Source organism: Microtus pennsylvanicus, chromosome 10 (assembly GCF_037038515.1).
Source record: "Microtus pennsylvanicus isolate mMicPen1 chromosome 10, mMicPen1.hap1, whole genome shotgun sequence".
Classification (NCBI taxonomy): Eukaryota; Metazoa; Chordata; class Mammalia; order Rodentia; family Cricetidae; genus Microtus; species Microtus pennsylvanicus.
The window spans coordinates 101,203,059-101,225,386 of NC_134588.1; the positions used below are offsets into that span (position 1 = coordinate 101,203,059).

The 22,328-nt window shown below is 48.7% G+C and overlaps 1 protein-coding gene across 4 annotated transcripts in view; it reads left to right on the forward strand.

Annotated features, from left to right (window-relative positions):
- Positions 1-276: 276 nt before the first annotated feature.
- Susd4 (sushi domain containing 4) overlaps positions 277-22,328 on the forward strand; it is a 130,283-nt gene continuing 108,231 nt past the window's right edge. For 2 of the 4 annotated variants that reach the window (XM_075989367.1, XM_075989365.1), the window contains exons 1-2: positions 524-691; positions 1,289-1,471. In XM_075989367.1, coding sequence (XP_075845482.1) covers positions 1,324-1,471 — 148 coding nt within the window. In that variant the 5' untranslated portion in view covers positions 524-691; positions 1,289-1,323. Of the gene's footprint in view, positions 419-523; positions 692-1,288; positions 1,472-22,328 lie in introns of those variants that run through there. The other 2 variants (XM_075989368.1, XM_075989366.1) reach the window with 2 other exon arrangements.

Below are 22,328 nucleotides of genomic sequence, written 5' to 3' on the forward strand. Positions count from 1 at the left end.
CCCTGCGGTCGGTGATGGTCCTGGGTGGGATCCCTCTGCCTACGGCCACCTTCGCCATCTCAGCCTATGGTGGTGCCCACAGGGCACCAGAGGCCATTGGTGAAGGATCGGGGTGCAGACCTGGACGTGTGCGCGCGTGCGTGTGCCTGTGTATGTGCGCGCGCACATGCGTGTGCCCCCCCCCCCCCCGCGCGTGCCGCTGCCTGGCGACTCGTGCCCGACAGGTGCAGGCGCGCCGGCTTCCCATTGGCCGTGGCGTCTTCCTCCGCCCTCGCCATCCCCTTACCCCCACTACTGGCGCTGGCTGGGATCCGCCGAGGCGCGTGCAGGCCTGCGCGCCCGAGCCCTCCCCGCGCGCGCTCCCGCCTCATCCCTCTCTCCCCCTCTCCGCGCCGCCGCCGCGCGATCCCGAGCTCAGGTACCGAGCACGCGGGCTCCTCCCCGGGGGCGCGCAGCCCGGCCGCCTTGGCCCTAGTCACCCCCGCCCCGCGGGCGCTAGGGGGGGAGCCCGGGGAGGGAGCGCGCGGCGGGACGGGCGGGGGCGGTGCAGCCCGGCAGCCGCCGAGGCTTCCGTCTCGTTCTTTCGCTAGCTCGCGCAGCGACGGCAGTAGAGGTCGCGCACAGATGCGGGTTAGACTGGCGGGGGGAGGAGGCGGAGGAGGGAAGGAAGCTGCATGCATGAGACCCACAGGTAAGAGCCGGAGCCCGGAAGGGGCTTGCCTGCCCGGGGAGGCGCGCGCAGGCCGGCCTGGGCGAGTTGGCTCTGGGCTTAGCACCCCTACAGGAGGAATTTTTAAAATAAAAATCACAGCTCAGATCTCATAGGGGACTGGGGCAATAGGACCCTCCCAATCCCTGGAAAAGCAGAGAAGTAGCCGGGGGCAGCAGGGTGCACATTGTGAGATTCCTGAGAGTAAAATGTACAGGCCCCGGGAAAAGTGTTTTCTCAGCCGCTTGACGCTAGAAGGCTTTAGACTTTCCTGTCATGATCATAACCGCTGAATCCTGGGGACCAGCGCAGAGCCAGTGTGCACTAACCCCTGTCCTCTCTCCCCTCCTCCATCCCTCCCGCACGCGCAGTATCCCATGGTGGCTGCTACTCTCTGGACCCTGCATGGGGGGTGGAAGGGAAGATCTCGGCGTGGGAAAGGGGCGGGAGCTGCGCAGGGGTTACCCGGGATGGAGCCCGCAAAACCCAGGCGCCGGGTACCCAGGGTGGAGGAGGGAAAGCGTGGCCCCAGAGCCCGGGCAACCCTGGGGTATTGTCGTGTTCCGCTCCTGGTTGCAGACTCTTGCAAGCTGGATGCCCTCTGTGGATGAAAGATGTATCATGGAATGAACCCGAGCAATGGAGATGGATTTTTAGAACAGCAGCTGCAGCAACAGCAGCCTCAGTCCCCCCAGAGACTCTTGGCCGTGATCCTGTGGTTTCAACTGGCGCTGTGCTTTGGCCCAGCACAGCTCACGGGTGGTGAGTAACCCCGCTGTGATGGGAGAGCCTTGGACGGCCCAGCAGGGAGGGGAGCCTGCGCTGGCAGGACAACACTGTGCCTCCTGCATACACGCAGACTTTAGGGGTGCCTGAGAAACAGAATCCTTGTGTCCCAGTCTTCTGCAAAACGCCTGGAGTTCACAGAAAATTCTGTGGAACACGGTGCAGGTTCGCACACCCACCAGCAGCCTAGTTGGGCTTTTCTGAAGGAAGGACAAAAAGTCTGGTCTATCATTTCCATTTTGGCTAAGAAAGAAAAAAAAAGAGGCATCGAATAAGAAAGAAAGAGAAAAGAGGCCGTGTATTTGTGGACCTTTTACTTTGATCTTTGCCCTCTGCAGACCAGTCAGGTTTTGACTTCTGGATTTGGGCAACACTAGGCTAGCCACCTTTAAGAATGTCAAGGGTCTGAAATCATGGTCAGACTGGTTGAAGGACAGGTTTATTTGAAAGTTAACTTTCTGTTTCTTGGAGATGGTGTGTTGAGGCACGTCAGCGGTTGCTGGGGTTGGGGGGAAGGGTTGCAGAGCTTCAGGGATGTTTCTGGAAGATCGTTTAGCGGGTTACAGGGGGAACCAAGTCAAGAAGCGAAAGTTAACTGAAATAAATTGATAGCCCCAGTCTCTGTAGGCGGCTCCTCTGTAATGTACTTGATTCCCAGGGAGAGGGCTGTGTTTTGGTTGTGGTAGAGGAAGACAGATGGAGTTCCTGTCTGGATTCCCCTGCTCAAGCATCTCCCTTTCTCCCTGGTGCACCACTGTCCACCACTCCCATCTGTTCCAAATATTCCTTGAGAGCTTGCTGCTGTGGGCATGTGAAGGACAGGTTTGTGAAATCCTGTGGATGCCTCGGAAGATTGTCATTAGATGAGAAACGAGTATTGCTGGGCAGAAATGAGCCATTTGCTTGTGGGAAAACGTTGCTGTTTCACAGACTTGGGAGGCGAAGATGGGGCGAAGGGATGGATGGAGAGGGAGCAACACTAGGGTAGGAGAGTGACCACCCAGGCCTTAACCCAGAGCAGTCCACAGTCCAGGCGTTCCCCGTGGGCAGCTGTCAGATGCCTGGGGTGTGAAGGTGTGTATCATGGCGTGCATCGAGTCTGGGTTAGGGAGAAAACTCTTACTTTGGCTTTGGATGGAGTGGGCGGGTGCGTGGTTGTCTTGACTTTATTTCTCTCAAGGAGTCACTTCTGGTGCCGTTGTTTAGTTTTCAGTAGACGCACCTCTGAGGCAGGCGTCCTCCTCACAGAGGGCAAGGTCAAGTGTGAGTCCAGACCACGTCCTTGTGGCCCGCCAGGGCTTTCCCCTCTCTGGATACTACTAGCCCTACCTCATAGGCAGATGGGAATCAGAGGCAGACCGCCACTGAGCAGGCCCAGGGCCTTTCCTCTTTCTGGCCTTTCAGTTCTAGCTCCCGTCCTTCTGGCAGGCCCTTATGATTTACCATCGTTCTGGCTCATGCCTCCCATGCAGGTGACAGATGAGCTAATCAGAGCCCATTTACATGTGTCTCCGCTGTTGGGTGAGGTCTGAGCTTGGGGTGCACTCAAAGGCTATGCTCTTGGCTTCACCCATTGCTGTTTCCAGGGCTTTCCCTGCTCGGTTTAGCAACACCATTCGGACTCCCCAGCTACCTTTGTAGTTTGTACAGTGGTGTCTTTCACTCTCCCTTCCCAGAGTCTTGGAAACGGTGGGAATAAGGGTTCCCTGTCACCCTTCAGCATCAGAGCCCTTTCTTGTAGGGATCATGTGTTGCAGAATGGCTGTAACACTTATTTATTTATTTGTTTGGTGACGCTGGTTTGTGGAGGAATACTTACTACCTTTTTAGGACTCCTGCATGAATCCACAGTGTAGGGAGGGAAGGACGGCAAGGGACATCCTAAACATGGATGAAACGGGATTACTTTCTCAGAAAAGAAATCTATGTAGTATCCAGGTTAATAATGAAGGCAAATTTACCATTACTCCGAACCTCTGCTCTTAAAACATCCATGTGTATGCAAATCTCTCTTGTTAAAAGATAGATCCCGATTCTGCCGGCCTTGGTGAGGTCCCTGGGGGTCTGTGTTTCTATGTTCTTTTAGTTATCACTGTTGTTTGTGTGCATACGCATCTGCCACATTTGTGCTGGTTTCCCAGGAAGCCAGAAGAGAGCATTGGATTTCCTGAAGCTTCATGTACAGGCAGTCATGAGGGGCACCGTGTAGATGCTGGGATCTGAACTTGGGTTTTCTAGAAGAGAGGCAGGTGCTCTTAAGTTTGGAGCCATCTCTTCAGCCCCAACGGTCTATATTCAATATGCTCCCATCTCCCAGGAGAAGTCGTTGCTTCCGGTTCAAAGATCACAATTTGATTAGCAATGCTTTAGACTAAGGGGTTCCTTAAAATCAGTTGCTTCTAACTCCAGACTTCCTGACCTCCTTCTCAATTACCAGATGCCAATGACCTGCTAAGGAGCAGAGGTCTCAGCCAGTGTCTCTCATCTGTAGGTGAAACACAGCTGAAATCAGCCTCACGGAACACTTTCCCTCTCTTAACCCACAAAAGGTGCATATTTAATAGGCACTCTTCTGAAATGTGGATTTTCATTTTTGATTGCTTTCAGAGAAAAAGGAACACCACAATAGCCAGATATAATAGTCTGAGCTAAGAGCGGGGTGGAGGGGGAGAAAGCATGTGCCCAGTATAAGTTTTACAGAAAAAGGTCTGAACTAGAAAGGGAGAAATTGAGAAAATGACCAGACAAAAGAGGAGAGAGAAAAGAACTCCATAAAAAACCGAAAGGCTTTGTCCTGGGAAGCCTGAGATCCAATTCAACTCTTTGAGCCCTAGGAGAGCTTTTTATAAGCCTGGCTTAGCTTGTGGTGACTTTGGGTGGCTCTCTTGGAGCTGTCTTTTGTCAGCTGGGTGGAAGGGTCCTCATTTGGAGTCTCTGAAAATGATTATCCTGTGGGGACCCCTGCCAGGCATATGGGGAGGGGGCGGATACAGGACCCTGCTGTGCCCACTAATCCTACTGGACTGTGGTTTCTGTTGCCTTTCTTCCTTTGCCTCAGTCTACTTTCCCAGAAGCCTTTTGGGTTTGGAGGGATGACGTAAGTGGTCCACCCAGAGGTACTGGAAGAGGACCTAGACTTTGCTTTATAAACTACTCCTCCAAGATCAATTCCTTCTAATATTGGGATCTCACAGCGGGTGCTGTGCTTGCTAGCTTTGAGGATTTTGATGTGGAGTGTTCTCAGCTTCCTTATGTATATGATAAAGAGGATTTTACAAATCTTAGGGAATTGGTATCAGGGATGGAAATGGCACAAACACTCAGTAATTGTAGAAGGTCATGGAGAAGTAATGGCAAGGCTAAGACAGTGCTATAGTCTGGGGCATCTTTGATCTATTTATTCATGAAGCATGAACTACTTGGACCCCACCTCAAACCAAGGCCTGTTGCTCACGTAGTTCTTTTAAACTAATAGAACCTTCCCTTTTTATCCCAGTGAACACTTTTTTATCATCATCGTATGCTTCTCCAGTTAGTAAATTCTTCACTCTCCTGGGCTCCCGTTGCTCTAAGAAACAGCGCTTTACCATATCATTGTAAGCCCACTGAGGGCAGAGATCTCGACTGATACATTTTTATATTTTAGGCACCAGCGCAGCATCTGATTCATGGCCCAATGCTCAGTCGGTGTTGGTTGAAAGCAAGAAAAATAGATACCTCACTTCCTGCGTCTCTGTTTAGAAAACAATCACTGTGGGTGGACAAGTTATGAAAAGTTGAGGCCATGTCCAGTTGGAGGTGGTCTAGGGAAGGCTGGAGGAGAGTCAGGAAGGGCTTCAGAGACAGGGAGACACTTAGGATGGGTAGGGGTGGCAGAGATACTGTGTACAGAGATGTGGAGATGGTCACATGATTGGACTCACCAGAGAGCAGAGACTTGACTGACGAATGCAGATGCTATGACCGCAGTGAACTACGTAGAAGGACAGATAACTTGAAGTCTTTCCTTAAGGGTCTTGGAGCATCCTGAATGTCTCGCCTCAGAACCCAGGAAATAGTGTTTGGAGCAGGAGTGTTACATCAGGCAGGCTATACTTCCCACGTCCCTGCTTCTGAGTCAACACCCCCGAGTTACCATTCTGTCTGAATTTAGCCCCGTGAGGGTGAGGTCTCATCTGGGTCATGAGGCATATCTGTGTGCCAGCAGATAGGAACAATGAGTTTGTAGATGTGGTTATCTTGGAGTTTTATTGAGGAAAATTTTATGTGTGGTTGAGTAGAAGCTTTTCCTGCAATGCTGTCTCTAAAATCCATGGTTTCAAACTGAACCTAGTCAACAAAGTCCCAACTCCCGAAACTCAGGCCCTTATTTCCTCAACAAAGCCTGTGGTGATTTAAGCAGTGTGGAAACGCAGCTTATTGACAGGTGAAATCCGAAAGCTCCGAGGATACGGAAGGATTTCCTGTAGCAAGTAGCAAATCTCACAAGCCAGAAGAGAAGAAGCAAGTCAAAGAGACCCAGAGTGTCTTTAATTCCCTAGCGTAATGGTGGGGTAGATGAAGATCGTGACCCAGCAGATTCCGGTTAGAAATGAGGGAAAGGGGCTGTGCTATTCTGTTCTTGGTGTCTGAAATATATCTCCAGTGTTTCCGAAAGGCCTTCAGATGATAACAAGGGCTCTGCATTCTTTCCAGGATGAGCAGAGTTCAAGTTCAGCTTCTGCCCTTACGTGGCTGCATGGATTTCAGTTGCCAGTTAGCATTGTGGCCTGACAGTATTAAGATCTCTATTAATGTAGTCAGCCCTTGTCTGCAGTTTTGTTTCCGTGATTTCAGTGGCCAGTTATCATCACGGCCTGGAAATACTAAGTGGAAAAGTCGAGAATAAGTGATAACAAAGGGAGTGCCATTTTGAGAAGCACGAGGAAGTCTTTCACCAACCTGCCCAGTTCCTTCTGCATGGAATATAAATTAATCCCCTTGTCGAGTATATAATATGGTAGGATATTTAAAATAATATCCAGAAGATGTGTATTATAGCATATTGTTATAAATGTTCTATTTTATTGTTTGGTATCGTTAATTCCTTACTATACCTAACATAAATTTAACTTTATTATAGGTATATAGGTCTAGGATAAAATGAAGTATAGTATATGGGGATTGCTACTGTCTGTGATTTCCAATGGGAACCTTGGAATATATATTCACAATAAAGGAGACCTTTAGGGATTTCTGGGTTCCAAGCTCTTAGCTGCCTTCCACATCTCTCTGTTCCATCGTTCAGCTCGATTGTATGCCCTGGAAATACACATATAAGGGGATTCAGTTTTTGCTCCCAGGGAATATACAAATAAAACTTCTCAGAAGTTTAAATGCCAATGACTTGCACAAAAATTTCCTAATATAGATTTTTTTAGTTCATTTTAAAATCTAGTGTTATTGATTGATACTGATGAGAAAAGTGATTTTTCAGATTGCTTCTTTTTATCCTTTTCTGATTTTGGAAGCTCATTCAGTGTTTGATAATTGAAACAACCACACAGGGTAATGGTATGTCTAAATTGGTCACCAGGATCGTTGCTTCTGAAAACTGAAGGAAAGAAAAGACCAAATGAGAAAGCTTTTTAGCTTATTTACAGTCTCCTTTTGCGAAGACACACAGCGGCATCCATGGCAGATACAAAAGACGTATTGTCTCGTGCATCCGATGAATCACTTACCTACTAATTGCTCCATTTTCACAGGAGCTCGCTGTTCAACCATCACTAACCATGGAAGATTGAGAAAAGATGGGATGAAATGTTAAATCGGCTGGAATCTGAGCGACTGATAAACATTTCCAGATTGTCAACAATCCTAGTTGTAGACACCTGGGACATGCTTTGTATGTGTCAACGCCCACTCCCATACATATGTAACCCCATTCAACCCATGGGGGAACTGCACAGTGTACACCATTGTATACATCAACGCCCATTCCCATACATATGTAACCTCATTGAACTCCTCATGGGATTGCACGGTGTACACCATTGTATGCATCAACGCCCATTCCCATACATATGTAACCTCACTGAACTCCTCATGGTATTGCACGGTGTACACCACGATTTGGTCCTATTTAATAGGAGAGGAACCCAAGGGATAAGAAGACTAGGCCACTTGTCATTTTCGGTATGTTTTTCCTTTTAGTATGCCAGGACATGACAATTCCAATCTCTGATACATCTAGGCCACCCCTATTTTTATGATAGTTCACCCAAAGGGGTCCATTTAAACTGAAATTATCAAATAGTTTGAACGTTGGCTTTTCTTTCCTAGTATCATGACCAGAAAGGGCCATAAAACATACTGGTGAACCACAAGAAAATCCCATAATCTGGGATGAAGTAGAAGCCAGGGAGCCTGAACCTTGGACTCTGAGGAAATGATAGCAAGAGACCAGAAACCCAAGAACCTCTCCCCGCAGGTCAGAATGGGACGTTCCCCGACTTTACTTGCACGGAGCGAAGAGATGCCTGGTCGCCGGGACCAGTGACACGCATGCTCACCAGCCCCTTCTAGGGGTTGCCACAGCTTTCCTTGCAGCTGCCATGCGCTTCGGACAAGTGTTAATGATCGCACAGCTAGCGTGTGCTTAGGGTGTTAAAAGCCATGCAAACGGGCTTCGTGTGTGTCACTACCTGTAACTGCTGAGTGCACCAAGGGGAGGGTTTTTTTTTCTATCTCTCCCGTCTTTTAAATCTTGCTTTAAGAGACCTCAGTGAGGTTGCTCTCCTGGAGTCTCCTAATGTTCAGAGAAAGCCAGGTTAGAAAGCAAGACGCAGGGGCACACACCTGTAATCTGAACACTTGAGGAGAGAGACAGTGGCAGCCAGAACTTTTGAGCCCAAGAGAACATTTCTCCCTTGAAATGTTACATTGGAGGAAGAATAAGATGTGTTGGTTCATAAGATCTGAGAGTCACTTTTGTTTGCTCTTCTGCCCGAGAAGACATGTTGGATAGATGAACTTGAGGCTGAATTTTGGGAGGAATTTGGCCCAGTTTTCCCCTCATCTTTACGAAAAAAAAATTGTTTGAACTGCTCTAAGAGAAGTTACCCACCCAAGAAGGAAAAACAAAGAGAAATAATTAAGTGAGTCGCTCACAAACTGGAATCGAAAGTGCATTTTGAAATAGCTTCTTAATTGGGAGTATTGTAATTGCTTTATTAATCTTAAACAAGGTAAATTGGGAACATCAGAGAAGTCAAATGAAAACAAATTCTTGACATTATTTAGAAGCATCATTAAACCTGGAAACACAGCAGAGAGTGAGCCTCCACTTCCTCCGCCATGGAGGTGCCAGACACGCCGCCTCCACAGGGTAGGCCCTCTCGTGACCCTGTCTGTGTGTTTGAATGTGCCCCGAGTCTCCAGGAATGGACTTCGGTATAAAGAAGAGGGAAGAGTTGCCGAGCCGAGTAAGCTGGATCAGTGGTCACTTCATAATTGTCCTTAGGAAATCGAGGTTTCCGAAGACGTTGAGGAAGGATGAAGCTCTTTGGAAAAGAAAGCCGTGAAGCCGTACTTGACCTTCTCTCGCTTCTGTCTGAAACGGTGGCCTTTTGTCTCCTAGAATCACCACTGCGGCACAAGAGCTGGACAAGAAAGGCCACTCACACACCATATTCTTATTTTTTCTGACAGTAACAAAATATAGAACAACCTCACTCCTTCGGTCTGGTTGCCGTTATAAAAGAGATATGTGGTTGGGTTGAGTGAGCCAGTAAGGGGAAGAGATTCTTTTAAGAAAAACATAAAATATGTTCTCAGAGTGCATTTAACGTTGTGTGTTCCCACAGCCTTGGTACTGATCTAGTTAGCTGCGAAATTCAAGTTTTCCTTAAGGAATGTAGAAGGAGTTTCTGGACTTTAAGCCACCATGAGACAGATAACAGGATCTACTGGTTTTATGGAGATCTGATAGGCTTAATCTTGTGAAAGATTTTCAGTCATCCCTTTCGAGGGTTTCTATTAACTAACATGGACTCTTAATAACTTAAGCTAACCCAAAGATACATTTCAAGGTAAGAGTTGGGGGCCGGGGAGATGGCTCAGTTGGCGAAGTGCTTGCTCTACAGACACATGGATATACATTCAGCTCACCAGCACTCTCATGAGAAGCCAGGCTGGGCTGCAGATAATCCCAGCACTGTGGAGGTGGAGACAGGAGATGTCTGGAGCTTGCTTGCTGGTGTAGCCATCAGTGAGCTCTGGGTTCAGTAAAGGACCCTGTCTTAAAAAATAAGTTGTATGTGGTGGAGTGGAGAGCTGGCGTAGCGGTGGAGAGTGCTTGTTGCTCTCACAGAGGACCTGAGTTCAGTTGTTCAGTTCCCAGCGGTTCACAGCTTATGTGTGCAACTCTTGTGCCAGGGGACCTGATGCAAATGTGGTACACACGCATATCTGCAAGCAAAACACTGCACATAGTGTTCCCAGCACCCACATGGCAGCTCATACTGTCTGTAACTCCAGTTCCAGGGAACCTGATGCAAATGTGGTACACATGCATATCTGCAAGCAAAACACTGCACATACAGTGTTCCCAGCACCCACATGGCAGCTCATACCGTCTATAACTCCAGTTCCAGGGGACCTGATGCAAATGTGGTACACATGCATATCTGCAAGCAAAACACTGCACATGCATATCTGCAAGCAAAACACTGCACATACAGTGTTCCCAGCACCCACATGGCAGCTCATACCGTCTGTAACTCCAGTTCCAGGGAACCTGATGCAAATGTGGTACACATGCATATCTGCAAGCAAAACACTGCACATGCATATCTGCAAGCAAAACACTGCACATACAGTGTTCCCAGCACCCACATGGCAGCTCATACCGTCTATAACTCCAGTTCCAGGGGACCTGACACTTTCACACAGACATATGTACAGGCAAAACACCAGTGCACACAAAACATTAATTGTTGAAAAAAATAAGGTAGAGAAATACAGAGGAAGATACCTGACTAAACCCTAGTTAACATGTCCACACTTACAGGCTTGTGCATGCCCCATGAACACATACATATGTATACAGTGCATGCACACACACACACATACACACACACACGCACACACAAAGTCTTCTTGGGGTGGTAGGAGGCTCCTGCAAATTTAGGTGATAGCATAACAGCATGCACTTAGTAGTACAATGGAATTTAAATAGAGATATTAAATTGCATTGAATTATATTTAAATAGGGAAACCATCTTTAAGAATCTTTTAGTTTATCTGGTTAAGAAGAACTCAGTTTTGAGTTACTATGTGGCCTTTTAAAAAGTCTTGCCCAGGTTCCACCACATCCCCATTTGCTCTGGGTTAGAAGTAGTTTTGTTTTGTTTCCTGTTTTCCCCTTCTCATCCTGTTTACACCGTTGTCTGTAGATGGAAGGCACCTACTTACTTTTACCGTTGACTTGATGGCTTCAGTATGGATCCTGGGAGCGAGCTCTGGGGAGACACAGTGTCTGTAGAGGGTAACCAGTTCTCATTGCTGCTGTTTCCACTGGGCAGAGCGGATGCTAACCTACTTGCTTCCTGAGTTTCGTTATCTGTGAAAGGGAGTGACTTCCCTAGGTGCAGCAAACATCAACTGCGTGTGTGTGTGTGTGTGTGTGTGTGTGTGTGTGTGTGGTGTCATAACTCCCTGAGGTGCCAGCATTGTTGAGAACAAACTGACAATGAACGTGTGCTACATTTACTGCACCAGGAGGGAGCCTGCCAAAAGTCTTCTTTGCCAGGAAGGGATATGGAAAAACAAACACCTACAGGTCCCACAGCGCGGGTCAGGGTAGATGGGTGGTGTAGCTATTCACGGTGTAGCCCCCAATTCTTGGTCTCAGTGCTTCCATGGAAATAATTATCATGCTGTGATATAGGGCTTCATAGTGGAAATTTATCAACGAGATTCAGGGCTGCGGTGGGGCTTGGGGTAGAGGCTCATGAAACACAAAGGCTCTGGAGCCGGGTCTTGATCAATAAAATAATTTCCATGCGAAGACAGTGTTGGGAGATGATTTTTTTGAGTAGAGAGAACAGTGTGAACAGAGATCTAGGAGGAGAAATAATACGTACTGAAAGCAAGGGATAGCTCAGGGCAGCCTTGGTAAAGGGCCCATGCAGAGGGTGGGTTGGATCTACTTGCCTGGCTAACCACAACACTCAGGGATTTGGATAGGAACCTACAAAAAACTAGGCCTTCAGGGGGCATGGCATGATCTGTTTCATTTTGTTTTAGAAATGGATTTGTTAGCAGCGTCGAAGATAGAGATGTAGAGAAACCTTTGCTCATTAAATATTTATCATGCGTGTCTCCAAGACTAGGTGGCAGATACAGGTGGAGACAAAGCCCTGCCCTCTGCAGATGTATTCTCTGGAGGGCAGTTAGGAAATGACTGTATTGACTCAGGAGGGACATGTTGAGGACTTTAACTCCAGAGAACTAGAAGAGGAAAAGCTGCAGAGGCAGTGTCAACTGAGGCAGACAGCAGGGTGTGAGGTTGGCAGAAGGGGGAGACCCCTTGGCAGAGCCTGGCCGCACTCCATTGGAGGGGCCACTGATGAGGGGTGGCAGCAAGGAGGGCGTGCCCTGCCACCATCACTCAGGTACACCAGAGCTGCCCATTGACACACAGAGACCCTGCTGATCCCTTATTCTCAGCGTAGTCCTCCTGGTGATGAGGAGGCTCCATTGCCCTCGGCACATGCATTTGGTCACCATCTGGCCATCCGACAGTTGAAAACTCAGTTCGATGCTCAGGAGAGACATTAGGGCTAAAGATGATGTGTGTCATCTACTTCAAGAGGGCCGTGGGAGGGGCCGGGCTTTCCCAGGAAGGGAGTGTGGGAGGAGAGGCTGGGGATGTAATGTTGGGAGGAGAAGCCAGCTTGGAGGCTGAGGAGTTGTGCAGCTCATCAATATTGATACCAGTAAGAATTTAAAAGCAAAACCAAATACACTTGATTCAGGTTATTGAATACTCCATCCTGCCTGGGAGCTTTTATGTTATTTTTATGTTGTTGTTGGGATACTTTTATGCTGTTATTAGGATAATGCTTTAGTGATCCAAATTCTGGGAGTCTATGCCAACCAGGCAGAAAGCTGAACCAGGAGGGAGAAAGGCCATGGTTGGGAGTCTGATACGTTTTGTGTATACAATGTCCTCTGTAGGTTTCATGTTGTCTTAGTCAGGGTTACTATTGCTGTGATGAAACCCCATGACCAAAAGCAACTTGGAGAGGAAAGGGTTTATTTCACTCACAGTTCCATGTAACAGTTCGTCATTAAAAACAGTGAAGGCAGGAACTTGGAGGCAGGAGCTGATGCAGAGGCGATGGAGGGGTGCTGCTTACTGGCTTGCTCCTCATGGCTTGCTCAGCCTGCTTTCTTATAGAACCTAGAGCCACCAGCACAGGGATGGCACCCACAATGGCTGGGCCCTCCCCCATCAGTTACTAATTAAGAAAATGACCCACTGCTGAAACTTACGGAGGCATTTTCTCAGTTGAGGTTCCCTCCTTCCAGATAACTCTAGCTGCTGTCAAGTTGGTAGAAAACTAACCAGCAGGTATGTGTTTGAACCCTTGGCTCCTAGCTTGGGGCTGCTGTTTTATGAGGTTATGGAGCCGTTGGGAAGTAGAATCTAGCTGGAGGAAGTAAGTAGCTGGAGGGCGGGAACTGGAGATTTATCATCTATTCTTCTTATTCCCCAGATATGTGAGGAGTAGGCAACCCCAGCCAGATATCCCACCCTACTGCCCCCTCCCCCACCACGGAGTTGCCTGCTGCCACAGCTTCCCCACCATGGCAGATTCTACTCCCTAAACTTCAAGTCAAAATAATCCCTTCTTTCTTCAAGTCACTTCTTAGGAGGCTTTGGCTACAACTTAGAAGTAACATAGGGGCTGGAGATGCACGTAAAAATGTTTGAGCTCAAATTTGGGGCAGTTTCCAGTTTGGTGGGAGGAGAAGGCTAGGAGGGTAAGGGTTCAGCAGGACCTCCATGTGTCTGTGAGCATCTTTGGATGCTTCCTTTCCCATGTACCGTACCTGAGTGCAGTGTTGGTGGCAGTCATCTCTTCCTTCAGGGTGCTGAGGCTTTTCTGTGTGCTCTGTGCTGTGGACGACAGCCCTTCCTGTGCATCTCCTTGGTACCCCTGTCCTTGAGTTCTCCAGGGACCCACCCAGCTGTCTGCTACTCTGCAGAGATGGGTTGTTAAAGAGTGAGCCCTCTGTTACCCCACACCCTGTCAGCATCCTGCTGCCTCTGAAGCAAGTCACATAGCTCTCCTATGCTTCTGTTTCTTTCTCTGCAAACCAAGACCACTGGTGAGTTCCTAAGCATCTGGCAGGGTTGTGGGACAGGAGGAAGGTGCAGCATCATGGGACAGGGAGGTGCAGGGTTGAGGACAGAGAGGTGCAGGGTTGGGGACAAGAAGAAGGTTCAGGATTGGGAGACAGGAGAAGGTGCAGGGTTGGGGACAGGAAGAGGGTGCAGGGTTGGGGGACAGGAGAAGGTGCAGGGTTGGGGACAGGAAGAGGGTGCAGGGTTGGGGGACAGGAGAAGGTGCAGGGTTGGGGAAGGAAGAGGGTGCAGGGTTGGGGGACAGGAGAAGGTGCAGGGTTGGGGACAGAAGAAGGTGCAGGGTTGGGGACAGGAGAAGGTGCAGGGTTGGGGACAGGAGAAGGTGCAGGGTTGGGAACAGGAAGAGGGTGCAGCATCCTGGGACAGGAGAAGGTGCAGGGTTGGAGACAGGAAGAGGGTACAGGGTTGGGGGACAGGAAGAGGGTGCAGGGTTGGGGGACAGGAGAAGGTGCAGGGTTGGGGACAGAAGAAGGTGCAGGGTTGGGGACAGGAGATGGTGAGCAGAAGAAGCACCAGAAGGCTTTCAATGAACAGGAAACAGTGATGACCGCCTGGACTTCTGGGAGGAATACCTTTCTGCTGCGGCATCTGCAGCCACTTTTCCCTTTTGTCTGCATAAGTAGGAAAGGCCAGCAGGGATGCGCTGCATAATATAAAGCCACCCCCCCCAGTGGAAGCTCATTTTATGTGGACACGAGGTGAGGCAGCTGGAGGAGCTGTTTTGCCACAAAATGGGATTTGTCAGCCTATGCTGGGTCCCCACTGATGGTGCGTTCACAGAACAGTCACGCCTCGAGATGGAGAAGGTCCTTGTACTGCTGAAAGGAATTTCTCAATAGCTGTTGGCCCAAGCCCAGCCCGCTCTCTTTGTGTGCTGACAGAAGCCCCAGGAAGAGAGAAATTAAACCTGTGAGGCAGGCAAACAAGGCCTTAGAGGTGCTGCAAAGGTTCACGAGGGAGGAACTTACTCTGTGCGTCTCTTGCTCTGCCTCCCTGCTAGCCAGCATGGTCTTTCTTGTGTGGAAGCATGTGGGTGCCATAGGGCTCAGCCTCTGCAGCCTTAGCTGGGATGCTGGAATGAGCTGGGAACTTGCCTTTGAATCTAACACAAGCGGGTCCGACTGCTTGATAGTGCGACATGATGTTATTGGCAAAGTTCAGACTTTGCCAGAACCAGGTGGATTGCAGTGCAAAGAAAAACTGTAAACATATTTCATAATGTGATGTTGTGTTGGGCTCCATTTATGGCCCCCGTCAGCTGAGTGCAGTCTGTGGGCCACAGGTCGGACACACCAGAGAGTCGCTGTGTTTGTGTTTGTTCAACAGTGCCGCGTCTCGCCTCCAGCTGCTCGCTGTCCCTAGCATTGGGATCCTTGCTTGAAGTTTGGCAAGTAGGATGTTCCCATCAGACATCTGTAGGCTGGTGATGGATCATGGGCTTCCTTAGTCCCTTAGGAGTGATGGGAAAGCCTCTGTATTTTGATCTCAAAATACGGGAAGGCTGAGGGCACCTTGCTGTAGCTTCTGCCCTGCACCTCAGACCTTGACCATGACAGAACTCCTAGAATGCCCCCATCTGATTGAGAAAGCGTTCTTTCAAATACCGCCTGATCCTTAAGCTTTGAATTGATAGTAGAGGGTCTTGTGTGGCTTTATGTGGTAGCGAGCATTTATCCATCCCCTTGAGAGTGGCTTTGCTGGAAATCTGCTGCTGGCTCCTGCTGTCATTTACATGGAAATGAGTACCCAGCGCTCATGCCCTCACTGTGCTCCTGCTGAAGGGAGACCTTGATATTCAGGAGCTCCAGAAACTTCCCGTCTCAGCGGCAGCTGCCTCTGCACCTTGGCTGTAGCCACACTCAAGGGCAGGTTGCTCTGAGCCTGTTGTTGCTGCCGCTGTTAAAATTGGCCTTCCTCAGGTCCCTCCGCGCAGTGTGGGCACGGGGGACTCTAATCAAAGGCTGAGCCGGTTACTGGCTTCTGCCTTCGTCCTGCTCTGTGGTGTGCCGTCCTCTCACCTCCTACACGCCTGGGCCTTCTAATGCTTGGCATTTTCTCTGGTGCCCGCTGTGTTGATGTTGCTAAACTGGGTCACGTTCTCGGTGATACAGCATGAGCTAACTTCCGTGGAAATGCACGAGATTGTACCACACACATTTCTGTTGTTCCTTGACTTTACATTGAAATGATCATTCCCAGTACTGTTTGCGGGTCAAACTAAATAAGCTTTCTTAAAGTAAGATAGCCACAGCAGTGATCCCAACAATGAGGTTAAAGCAAAGTCCTCATCCCCCTTGGGCAGTGTGGTGGTTTGAATGAGAATGGCCTCTGTAGGCTCTTATGTTTGAATGCTTTCTTCCCAATTGGTGGAACTGTTTGAGAAGGATTGGGGGTGTGACTTGTTGGAGAAGGTCTGTCACGGAGGCGGGACTTTTGAGGTTCTTTTTAAAGACTGGCGCCATTTTGAGTTAGCCTTCTCTGTCTGCCTCCTGGCTGTACCTCAGGATGTGATCTCTTAGCTACTGCTCAAGCGCCACGCCTACTGCCATGTTCCCTGTCATAATGGTCATGAACTCTATCCCTCTGACACTGCAAACCCCCAAAAACTCTTTCTTCTATAAGTTGCTTTGGTCATGGTGTCTTATCACAGCTGTAGAAAAGTAACTAAGACAAGCAACTTGGAACAGTCTCTAAAAACTAAGAGCCCTGGGGGCAGAAATTCTTCCTCCCTAAGGAGGAATCCCAGCCCAACTGTGCAATTGCTTCATAGGGCAACTGACTTGTCTCTGCCCTAGCTTCTTCATCTATGCCATGGAATGGGAGCACCCAGCCACAGCACAGTGCTATTAACAAAGGTTAAGTGACTTAATATAGAAAGCACCCAGATACGTACCTGTGACATGGTAGTTGAACTAATGTTTTCATTGTCTTCCTTGTTAAGCTCTTTAGAGGTAGATCTGTAATGGGTTTGTCTTCACTTCCCTGGACTGCACATTCCCCATGCATCCTACCGACCAATGCACGCAGGAGTGAGTGAGAGAGCAAACTGCTGTCAGGCTCCGCAGAAGGATTGCATGTTCCTGGAAGGCAAGCACTTGACATTGTTGTGGTTTATCTCTCGGGGTACCACATTGGCATTCCAATAGCCTCACCAGAGGGTGAAAGGACTCTGGAAAGCTTGCCGCTGTATGAATAAAGCAGAAAGAATGAAACAGAAAGAAGCACTTAAAAATATCATTTGAGTGTGTGTATGGGTGTGTGGATGGTGTATGTCAGGGAGCATGCGCGTCAGGGCACACATGCGGAAGTAGAAGATACTATTTGTGGAGTTGGTTCTCGTTTTCCATTTTATGTGGATTTGGGGATTGAACTCAGGTCACCATCTTGTACAGCAAGAACCTTTATCTGCAAAACCACCCTAGTGACCCCTTTATTATTTATAAAGTCTCTCTCTTCCCAGTCTTGCTTCCAGTATCTAAGTCAGGCAGCAGCAACAGCTATTGGGATGGGTAGAAAGGATGATAAGAGGGTTCATGCTTGGCTGGCCTGGAGTCTTGCTCTTCTCTTTGGAGTGACAGTTCCATGGGCCATTGAGTTTTTGTTTACATTGATGAGGGGGCAGACCTGGGTTGTGTCCACAGGGATGGGAAAGTGAGAGGTTCTTTCCAGTTTTCAATCTTCATCTATTCCTCCGTTTCCTCAATAAGAATTTGCTGAGTGTTTACTATGTGTCAGGACTGCAGTAGGTACTGAGACCAGAAATATGAATAAGATAAACATTGGTCCTCAAGGGGCTCATTTCTATATGGGATGCTAAGTCAGTGCAGGTGGCTACGTCAAGCTACCACAGTCTGGTTAGCTCAAACAACAGACATCCATTGTCTTGCCATTTTGAAGACTGGAAGTCCATGTTTAAGGTGTTGTCAGGCTGGATGCTAGTGAGGGTTCCCTTCCCGGCTTCCATGGCTTCTCCCTGGTGTGTGTGCAGGGCTGTGTGGGAGGGCAGGCGAGAAACTGCACTCGGTGCCTCATCTGACAAGAACCCAGCCCTTTCAAGTTTGGGACCTACTTTTATGGTTTCATTTAACCTTAATTGTTTCATAAGGGTTCTCTGTCCAAATATGGCCCCAAGCGAGGGCTGAGACACCCACTCTGAATCCAGACGATGTGTTACACTTCCTAGCAGACTCCCAAGGTAGGAAGATATTAAGTCTGATAGAAAGTTGTTATGAGGGCTCAGAGCTCTCATCCCAACAGCAGGGAATCTGGGATAGTTTCTGGGAGGTAGATGGTGTCGACTTTGTTCTGACAGAGGTGCAGGAGTTACGTGGAGAAGGGAAATCCGTGTGAACAAAGGTGTGTTCACCCGAAGCTGTGTGTGTTTGTCTGTGGGGTGGTGTGCGGAAGGTACACGACATTCATTGACCTGTTCATGCGTATCCCTGAATCATTCATCAACTTTGCCTGATAGCAGCTCTGCATGCAGACACTGCCTGTGGGGTCCAGAGGAGGTGTGGAGGCTCAGATTGGCAGTTTCCTAAATTACAGGGCCACAGCGTTTGCTTTAACACAATCAACCTACTGCTAGACACTCACATTATTTGATTATAGCTGCTGGCCACTGAAAGTCGATTGCAAGTGGCTCCCCAGGCCATGAAGGGGGCCCACCCCTGGTTTAGGTCAGGTAAATATTGAATTATTATGAGGACTTAGCCAGAGGAGAAACGATGGGTTAATAGCTAGAGTAATAGGAGACCACCTTCGATTGGATTTTTAAGTCATTTTGAATTTATCTTCTGTGGGGCATTTTCTTGTCTCTAGTCAAACACTCCCTTTGTTTCTTCTGCTGCTGCTTCCCCTTTTCCTCTTCCTCTCCCTCCTCTGCCCCTGTGATACCTACAACTTAAGAGAAAAGGGGACATCCGAGTGATTTTTGTGACAGGTGGCATTGTGGTGCACTGGAAGGTACCTGCGCGAGACTCACGGCCTTTTGTCAGCAAAGGGTCTCATAAAGACTGTTAGAGGGGATGGTGGCTGAGTCCGGTGTGGTCTCTCTCTTCTGCCTGCCGCTCTCAGCTAGCATGTCCCATACACTCACAGCCTCGCCCCAGACCTGTCTCTGCAGGTTCTAAACCAGCCCCAAGGCCACTCATGACCAGGCGTGCACATAGGTGTGCATTCTTCTCTGAATGGAAAGGGAGCTTTAAAAATCTATAGAATAAACTATTTGGAGTGGAATTGTGGCCAAGCCGCAGGGAGAGATCGTGCAGAGAAGGGAACAGTTTTTAAGGCACTGGGAAGCGTTTTCTCCCTGTAATTGTCTTTCTCTGAAGGTTTTGTGCTTAACTGCCTTTTGTACACATAGGGTTTGGGGTGTCCTGGGAGAAGAGGGTCCAGCCGGAGGCAGAGGGTGTTGGCTGAGAAACCCATCCGAGAGAGCTGCTCTTTCAGCTTCATCATGACCCACCGTGGCAGTGGTAACGACTGCAGTTCAGAAACCTCCTCTGCCACTAAGCAATGTCTGTGTAAATGTTACTGGAGTTGGTAGGTCTAGAACAGGTGGGGCCGGCTACAAACCTTCATGAAGTCTGTTGTGTGCAAGGCACTGGTGGAGGCAGAGTGGGGGAGTCGGAGATGGATGATGGGCAGGTTTCAGAATCCCGAATTGATAGAAAACAATGAGTGGAAAATATCCATCTTCGTATTTTTTTCTTTGAAAATGTGGACAGTATGAGAAATATTCCAATAAACAGGCAAACGCGACGCTTTTGTCTCCACTATCTCTGTAATTCAGCATGCTGTGATGACATATTGAAGCATTACAGGTTTATAACTATGATTATGCTGCCGTTTCCAGTGCTATAAACTGATGGTTTCATTGACTATGAAAAAAGCTGGATTTGCTTTTTCCGCCCCCCTTCCTGGGTAATGAATATTAGGAACCTAACGAGTGTCTCTACCATGTCGGTCTGTGGTCTTCCCAATCCAGGGTTTTGGGGTTTGAAGTGTTAAAGCATTGTGCCTCCATTGTCCCGTAATGCTGGTGAGGAAATGAGCCTTGAGAGCAGGGCGGGGTGCGGCCTCATAGCTGCAGAGTGAATGGCCGAGCACTGGGACCCTCATGCTCTCCCTCAAGTGGGGGCTCTTCACTGCATCGTTCCTTTTCCGTCAGACATCTGAGGAACAACACAGGAGCTACCAGGACTCGGAACATGAGTTCTGTCATGCTGGACAAGCTTGTCTACAGGCCCCGTGCCCCGATACTGCATTCCACATGTGTGGGAGCTGCTGAGCATCGCTTTCAGTTTTCCTCAAATACACAGGCCCCTTTCTGGCTTTGGAAGGTGTCTCCTAGTTTGAGGGCACACATGGGCCTCGTTCTTTGCTGAGTAATGCCAGTACACCTTTGCCCTTCAAGGCTGGTTGGTGTGGCAGGCCCTTTCTGGCACTGCCAAGAGTACCACTGGCGGCTGGTGGCTCTGTCTCCATCCACACACTGGGTGATGTTAGTGATTCTGAGCCAGGATTGACGACCAGATGGGCCTAGAAAGCACCTCGAATATGTGAGGGGAAAGAAGTGATGATTTGCAGGGATGTCAGGAACTCTGGGCAAAGAAAAGCCCAAACATACCTGCCCGGTGGGTTTACAGCGAGTGAGGGCAAGCTGCTTGCTGACTGGATGGTGAGGGATTTCAGGGCTCTCGCGTACCCATGGAGACAGCCATGCCTCTTCCTAGATGGCCGGCTTTCTTCCTGGCTGGTTATTTTCTGCAGTGTGTGTGTGTGGAGTTGGGGGGTTGAGTCCATGATGTCCAGAGGCCATTGTCTGGACAAACTGGCTGTCTGTGCATAAGTCCTGTTTTGAAAACCTGATTCTAAGCCATTCTTAGTGGATTCCAGAGGCCTTTAAGGACAAACTAGCTTAAATATTGTGATTTAAGGAATTTGCACCTGTTGGCTCCAGACCTTAGTGGGGTTCACGTGTGCTAGGGTACAGGGGCCCAACAGGAGGCTGTGATGGGTAGCACAGTCCCCATTGTATGGTTTCGCTGAGCCAGGTTGAGGGACACTGGGGGGCAGGTGTAATGAGGAAGGCTTCGTGCTCGGTCCTTCACACTCATGAGCAGAAGATTTTTCGAGCGCTCTCTTGTGAGACATCAAAGTCAACCCAGAAGCAAAATGAGACTGAAGAAGTTAATGATTTACACAAGAGTGCTAACTCACCCCTGAAGACGCTTTTTAAAAAGTGGGCACATGACTCTTGTCTTGCTTAAGACCTTATAGTGAAAAAGTGGGAGTCTGGAAACTTTATAATCGACCCTCTGCTTCCACGAGTTCCACAGCCGTGGATTCAGTAAGTTGGAGGTTTGAGAATATTTGGGGAACAGTGTATCTCAACTGAGCATGCATGTATTTTTTTCTTGCCACGGTCTCCTAAACCACACAATGTGACAGCTATTTGCATAGCATTTGAGCTGCATTAGGCATGTCTAGTAATTTAAAGTCTACAGCGATGATTTAAAGTATACGGGAGAATATATGTAGGCAGAGCGCAAATGCTGTGCCAGTTTTCGTAAGTAACTTGAACATCCACTCATTTTGCTGTCTAGGTGGGGAACGGTCCCAGAACCCGTCTCCCATGGAGTCTGGCATGAATACCAGCATATGTTAGCAGAAATAACCACCTCTGTCCAGTACAGGTTGTCTTCATAAGTGTTAAGAGAGCTTCTGCCAGACAAGACATCACAGAAATATGGAATTCAGGTTCATGTTGGAATAACTGAGAATTTACTGTGTGAAGCTAGTATGCCAGATTCTATGTCTCTCAGATAGGCCAGCTGGGGTTGGGATATTTAGCCAGGACGCAATCCTATCACTCTGAATGTGGACTCAAGACACTGGATGCATTGTCCAAGTGTTGCGCAGCTCAGGAGCGGGAGTTGGGCTCTAACTTGTTGGAAGAGGGAAAGGTTTGTGACAGAGGTGACATCGAGGTTAGGCCATGAGATATTTGTAGAGTTTAACAGCCAGAGATATAAACTGATAGCTTTAGAGCAAACACCAGGAGCAGAAAACTGCTGGGCCAGACATGGGTCTTGTTCACCGGCAGGGAAGGACTCACTCTGACCTTGCTGTGGACAAGAGTCTCCAAAGGGTCTGCATATGATAGACTTAGTTGCTAGCCTGAGCGCTGGAGGATTGTTGGGAGTGGAGCCTAGTGGGAGGAAGTTAGGTCGCTGATGTGCGCTCAGTGAGGAAGACCCATGTTCTCTCCTCTCTTGTTTTCTGACTTCCGTGAGGTGAGCAGCTTTGCTTTCCCACATACTCCCCAGCTTGATGTGTGGACTCATCACAGGCCCCAAGCAAGAGAGACAGCTGAGCATGGCCCAAACTTCTGAAGCTGGAGCCGAACTC